At 62.8% G+C, this 6,832-nt stretch overlaps 1 protein-coding gene across 1 annotated transcript in view; it reads left to right on the top strand.

Annotated features, from left to right (window-relative positions):
• Positions 1–6,832, top strand: part of GRAMD4 (GRAM domain containing 4) — a 72,702-nt gene continuing 65,870 nt past the window's right edge. Inside the window, exon 1 of the mRNA XM_059401766.1 lies at positions 1–53. Coding sequence (XP_059257749.1) covers positions 25–53 — 29 coding nt within the window. The 5' untranslated portion in view covers positions 1–24. The remainder of the gene's footprint in view (positions 54–6,832) is intronic.

Genomic DNA, 6,832 nt, shown 5'->3' with positions numbered 1-6,832 from the left:
GGGGGGCGCCGCGGCAGCGGGTGAATGAGAGTTGGCTCCGATCTCCGCGCAGGGTAAGCGGCGCGCGCGGACGCCCACACGGACCTCGCGGACACACGGACCCGCTCCGGCCCGGGCCGGCCCGGCCGCGACCCCGCGCGCTCGGCCACGCGCCTCCGGGGCCCGGAGCCAGCGGCCCTCCCAGAAGGGCCCCGCGCGGGCGCGCCCCGCACACACGCCCCCAGTCCCGCGCGGGGCCGGAGCGCGTCACGGCCGCCCCCCTCGAGCGCGCGCCCCGCGGCCCCCGGCGCCCGACCGGCCTGGGAGAGGAGGACGTCCCGGGGGCGCGGGGCCCGGGCTGGGGTGCTGCTGGTGGCCGAAGCGCGGCGGAGACGGGGCTCGGCGGGCGAACGTCGTCGTGGAACCCACTCCCTGGGGACACAGGAGAGGAGGAGGGAGCCCGCGACCCCAGAAGCGACCCCGCCAAAAAGTTGTGGCCACTCGCCCCCTCCCCGTACCCCTCTTTCTGCCTTGGCTGCTCTCCCTTTGTTTGTGACTTCTAGCTAGTGGGGCTCTGCGGGGACCCGGGCCGCCTGCAGGCCTGGCGGCGGAGTGTGGCGGCCCCCAGCCTGGGGTCCCCGCCTGCTCGGAGCAGAACCGCACCCCTGTCCAGGCCTACAGCTGCGGGGGAAGGGGAGCCAGGGACAGGGGGGCGGGCTCACCTGCCCCTGACAGTGGCTCTGTGGCGGGAGGGGCGGCAGGCCCCAGGGCTGGAGACCTCCGTGGCTGCCCCCGAAGCCTGGTTGCTCTAGGGGTTGTTGCCAGTCCTGAATTTCCAGACGCAGGGAAAATTCATTTTGGGGGAGATCTTTTGCAGGACGGGAATCTTTTCTTGCCTTCCCTATGCAGGCTGCAGAGGAAATTTCCCGCACACAAAAGTCGTGGCCGTTGGGTCCCAGGCCCCATAGTGGCCCAGCGCTGGGGGTTAAGTCTGGGCCTGGCAGGACGGGCGGAGCTATGCACTAGTTAAGAGACAACTTGGGAGACTTGCCTCTGGTGCACATGCCCTGTGACCTTGGGCAGGAAGGCATTGCACCTCCAGGTCCTCATTTTCCCCAGCAGTAAAGGGAGAGGGGGCTGATACAAGTATTAGAGGAGGTGTTGCAGGCCACCTGCTGGCCAGGCACACCCAGGGCAGAGATCAGAACACCCTGGCGAGGCTGGCAGTGCCCTCCGCCCCCGGGCAGCCAGTTTCCCTGACTGCCCCACTTGTGTCCCGGGCGCATTTGAGCACACATCATCCCCCTGGGTGAGTGTGTTCCGGCTCTCGCCCCTGCCCTGTGCTGGGAGGGAAGCACATCCCACCGTTGTTAGCTGGGATTCCTTGGGTTGGGGACCTAAAGAACCCTGTCCGACCTTCCTGCTTGCAGACCTCAAAACCCTCTGCGTGGCCCAGGTAGGGGGCTTGGCTTGGCTGGCCTTCTCCCTGTCCTGGGCATGGTGCTGGTCCTTCTGGAGCACTTTGTGACTGCAGGGCAGGGGCCTTGAACCTCCGCAGTCTGGACGGTGCTGGACTCATGGCGGGGGTTGGGGGTGCCACCTTGGTCCCGGGGGCTGGGAGGTGGGGGTCCGTGGGGCCTCTGCCCTTCTTCCCCCTCCGCTGCCCTGGCTGATGAGGTGTGGGGTGTGGCTGTCCCAGTGGTGCGGCCTGTGGATGGGCAGGGCCTGTCCTTGTGATGTCTGTGTGTTTGCACTCGGGAAAGGCATTTCCTGGAAACTGGGAAAGTCTTAAACTTGTGGTTGGCTGGGCTCTGGCCCTGGCAACCTGTTTATTCTGGGTTTCTCTGGAGGTGGCCGAGGGACCCCTCATGGAGGAGGAACCAGGTGGTCTCTCTCCAGACTGCCAGCCCGCAAGGCTCCCCTCAGTGCCCTTTTATCTGTCAGTCCAGCCAGGAGTGGGTGTCAGGAGACCAGTGGTTGGCAGCGCCCGGTGACCGGCAGTCCCTGTGCTCCCTGGGCCTCACCTTCACCAGCTGGAAACGAGGGGGAGAATCAGGCCTGTTTTTCCTGAATCACCATTTCTGCTCTACGACAGAACAGAATAGAATCGCGGTTCAGGCACAATGAAACAGTGCTGTTAGAGCCCAGTGAACCCTGTTGCCAGGAGAGGCTGTGAGCCTGCAGCCCGTCCTCTGTGTGTCACAGTGACGTTCCAGATGTGACAGACGCCAGCCCCAGCCCCGGGCCACTCTTGGTGGAATCCGTGTCATCGGCGAACGGAGGGGCTCCCTTGACGCGTCCGTGGTGTGGCCTGTGTTGGTGGCCATGCCCTCGGCACCCCGTCACCTCATGGGCCCCAGTGGACGGACCCCTTTCAGCTCCCCCCGTGTTGTGGTTGGGCTGTTTCCCTCCGGGGGCTGAGCCTGTAGGGAATGGAGTTCCCGTCCTGGCGCGGTCTGGGCTCCAGACAGCGGCTCCTCTGCGGGGGCGGCCCTTCTGGCGCCCCTCACCTCTGATGTCCGGCCTCTATTGTGTGTCGGGATGGGGTCCCGCCTGGCGGCCGTGCTGGGGACGTGCTGAGCATTTCTGGAGCCCCTCTCAGCACAAAGCGTGTACTAGCTGGGAAGGAAGACACGGTGGCCGGCGGTGTGGCCCGGCGACCCCTTCTCTGAGCTTCTGCCTGCCTCGCTTCCCGCGGCTGCGGCACCTGTCGCCCCGAGCACGGAAGACCATTTCCGAGCGCGCTTGCTGCCCCGTGGGAGCTCTGACTGCGCTGGGGTTTGGGGCGTCCTGGCGGACTTGGGGAGATGAGACGTGGGCTGTGGAGGTGAGTAGTGGGAGGGATACAGCTGCACTTGCTGGGGAGGTGGCGTCTGTGTGCTCAGCCCAGACAGGGCGCCGGTGGGAAGCCGCTCCAGGAGAATGTGTCCATTCCCCAGGTGCCTGGAGGAAGGCCTCTGGGTTGGGGGGGCTGGAAGTGGACTTGGGGGCTCTTTGGCCCTGCGGTGGTTTCGGGCTGGTTTCTTTCTTGGCCCTTCGGCAGCATGGCAGTGGGGACTTTCGCTGGGTCTTCATCCTGGGCAGAATCTCGAAAATACCCCACGCATAGGGGTAAGAGTTCAAGTCCCTGAGAGTCTGGTGTGGCTGGCGGGCGCAGGAGGAGACCCGGGTCGCTGAAGATGATGGTGGTTGAGGGCCCAGCGGTGGGAGGCACAGCCCTGCCCCAGGTTGGGAGTCGGCCGGCTGGCGAGGTCAAGAAATGTAATCGGGTAACTTGAGAATTTCAGGGGACGTCGCTCAGACTTTCCTTACAGAGGTGGGGCCAGGGGAGGGTTCCCTGATTCGAGAAAACCGTGTTCCTTCCTCCGGTGTCTGTGCGGCCCGCACGGAGGGGCCGGGGGGAGACTTTGGGCCCCTCCTTCTGCACCGCTGACTGGCCCCTCCTGAGGGCTGTCGTTGACATTGTCTGGCGTCTGAGTTCTGACCGGGTTGCGATCGTGTTTGAGGCCTGTGCCTGAAGTCCCCTCTGGTCACCCTGGAAGACAGGGAGTACTGGCCATTCACAGAAACTCTGCGAACAGTGACAGAAAGCACTGAGACCAGCGTGGGACATCAGGTGTGGGACAGGTGTTCTCCCCGCACTGTCCCCCTTCCGCCCCAGTGGGAGAAACTGAGGCACAGAGAGGTGGGCTGGCCTGTGCCCCCATTTAGATAAGTCGCAGGGCTGGGATTGGAACCTGGTTTGTTTGGCTGCAAGGCTCCCGACCTCACCGCCTCCCCGATAGCCCCTGTGGCAAGTCCAGTTACGTTTCTGGGGGTCCGTGAGAGCGGTGTGAGCGATCGGCCGAGAGTCGTGGTGGGAAGGCTTTCTGCCATCTAGCACGCGGCAGTAACGAGGGCGTCCCGGACCCAGGCCTGCCGGCCCTCTGAGCGCTTTGTAGGATTGGTCTTTGTAACCGGAGGGGGGTGCTGTTACTAGCTCCGTCGCACAGATGAGGAAGCTCCTCTCAGAAGAGGAATCTCCCTGAGGCCACAGGCTGGTGAGCGGCAGTCAGCTTTGGACCGGTCTCTGTTCCTAACCTGTAGCGGGGAGGTGAGGTGCAGAAAACTTGATCTTGCTGCTGTGTGTTCTTGGGCAAGACGTTTAACCTCTCTGGGCCTGGGTTTGGTCACCTGTAAACAAGGGTCTTGGTGTCGTATACAGAAACCAGAGGTTTGAGAGCATTCTGCCATTCATAGAATGGGCCGCCGGCTTCTCCAAGGAGGAGGGGCAGGGGGAGATGGTGGCCAGTGGGCAGGTGCTCGTCGTCCCCAGCACGGGCTGGTGTTGGCTGGCTGTGGTTGGAGTCAGGGCTTCTGGCTGTCTCAGGGCTCAGCCCCAGATTTGGGAAGAAAGATACGGGACACCAGGGGCCCTATTTCTCCCCTCTGAAGTGAGGGTGGTCAGTGAGTTGTTACCTGTGCCTCTGGAATGAGAGATGGGGAGGGGGCGCTACCCGAACTCCTCTGTGCCACCAGAGCCAGGTTAATCTGTGGGGAAGAGAAGCCCAGTGTGCTGGGCACCGTCAAGGGCCCCAGAGGTGGGGGGGGACAGCTCCCCTCTCTCGGGCAGGTTCCCGCCATCAGTGGAAAGCACTCTGCTTCTAGCCCGTCCCCCTGTGGGCAGCAGGGGCTTGGGCGTGTCTGGGGTGAGCACGTGGCGTGAGGAGGCAGGAGTCCCTCCCGAGTCCTGCCAGCGTGGAGGACAGGTGGGGGCACATCTGAGTCCTTCCTGTGCCGCAGCGGCTCCCAGGCCAGGCAGGCGTGCGGCCTCCATTCTGAGCCTCCCCCTCCCCTCCCCTCCACCCCCTTCTGCCCCAGGTGCCTGCGGGGCTGGCCGAGCCCTCTGTCGGGCCCAACTTTGCTCCCTTCCCCAGCCAGGGCGGCCTCTGAGCTCTGAGCCCGGTTAGGGAAGTGCCCCCTCACGCCACCCCTCCCCGCTACTCCTGTGTCGCTTCTGCCCCTCTCTGCTCCGGCTCCCCAGTGGGTAAGCCTTGGGGAAGTGAAATGTGGCCTCGGCACAGGCTGGGGTGCCGGGCTGTGCCCTGGGGTGGGGGTGCTCCGGGTCCCGGGAGCCTGGCTGGGGGAGCTGCAGGATCCGGGGGCGGCGGGCTTCCACAGGGAGGGGGCAGGGCGCTGCAGGCGGAGAGGCGGCGGTTTTTAAAATATCTTCATCGAGGTGTCGTTTACATGTCATGCCAACCGCCCGTTGAGAGTGCGATTCACCGGGTTTTAGCATATTCACGAAACTGTGCAGCCGTCACCACAATCAGATTTTAGAGCATTTCCGTCACCCCAGAAAGAAACCCCGTGTCCCTCCGCAGTCGGTCACCCCTCATCCCTGCCTCCGAGGTGGGGTCTGCTGGCCGAGAGGAGGCCTTTCATCTGTCTGTGTGGCCGTGTGTAGCCGTGGGGGCCTTTCCTGAAGCGTGGCCTTCTTCCCTGGCACCACGGGACCCTGGGCCGCCTTTCTTCCAGGCTCTGTGGGCTCACCTTGCCTCTCCAGGTACCGGGGTCTGAGCCCGCAGCTGCCCCTTCTGTCGCTGTGGCTTACCCACTGTGTGCAGGGACCTCAAGCCGTTTGCATACCCATCATCTCCAGGAAGCCTTCCTGGCTTTCCCCTTCCCACAGGGTTAGGACCTCATGGGCCACGGTGCCCTCGTGCTGGTCACCCTGCGCAGGCTTGCCTGTTGACTCACCTGCCATCTGTGCTGCTGGAGGGCAGGGGCCTTCCTTTTCATTTTCTGCTGGGCTCCTTGGGGACAGTGTGTGTGTGGGGTGACTGGTTGCAGGCCGGGGGTTGGGTGGGGGTGGGTCCATGAGGCTCTCTCCCCCACATCCGCACCGTTTCTGTCCCTCGATGATTATCCTATGATTGGTTGGTTTTGAAACTTCACTGTGTCCTTTGGAGCGGCTCAAGGGCAGGGCTGGTCTGGCTGTGGGGGACGGGATGCCTGGAGGCCCGTCCGCGCCGTGTCCCATCCGTGGCTCGTCGTTTGTTGGCTTTTTAATAGACCGTATTTTATAGATCGGTGTTAGATACACAGAAAATTACACAGCTACAGCCGAGGTCTACACACTCAGGGGTCCTGCAGGCTCTTCTGGTGTGAATATCTTGTTAGTGCGAAACAGTGTTAAAATTGGTGAACCAGCGTTGACACGTTGTTAACTCAAGTCGGGCTTTAGATATCCTTAGTTTTAACGTAAAATCTTTTTCCTGTCTCAGGACCGCATCTGGGCTCAGGCTCTGGAGGTTCCTTTGGGCTGGGACGGTTTCTCAGACTTTTCTGCTTTCTGATGACCCTGACAGGCCGGAGAAGCATTAGGGAAATGATAGGGTCCCTCTGGGTTGGAATTTGTTCAGACACCTGGAATTCCTCTGTTGGAATTTAGATGTTTTTCTTGGGGCTGAACTGGGGTCTCAGGGTTAGGAGGAAGCCCACAGGGGCAGTGCCCTCTCCTCCCACTGCATTGGGGCACCTGCTGTCCGCCTCACTGACCACGGAGGTGTCCCTTGTCGGCCACAGTCGCAGGGCTGTCGTGGGCACGTCGGTTAGGCTTCTCCGTGAAGCTCCTCTCTCCCCCGTCTGTGCTGCCCTCTGAAGGGGGTCTGTGTGCACGGACCCAGGGGGGTCATGTGCACACAGGGGGGTCCTGCCCCAGCCCCTCCGGGGCCACGTTTCTTTGTTATTGGGAACTTTTCTGTGTGGGAGCCTCGTGTCTTCTCTGCATTTACTAATGTATTCGTCCTTCTTGTATCAGGGCAGAATCCTGTCTCGTTCTGTGTTTTGAGTTACTTATCTTGTTGGAGGA

The sequence above is a fragment of the Mustela nigripes genome, chromosome 6, assembly GCF_022355385.1.
Source record: "Mustela nigripes isolate SB6536 chromosome 6, MUSNIG.SB6536, whole genome shotgun sequence".
Lineage (NCBI taxonomy): Eukaryota > Metazoa > Chordata > Mammalia > Carnivora > Mustelidae > Mustela > Mustela nigripes.
This window is presented reverse-complemented; position numbering and strand designations above follow the sequence as displayed.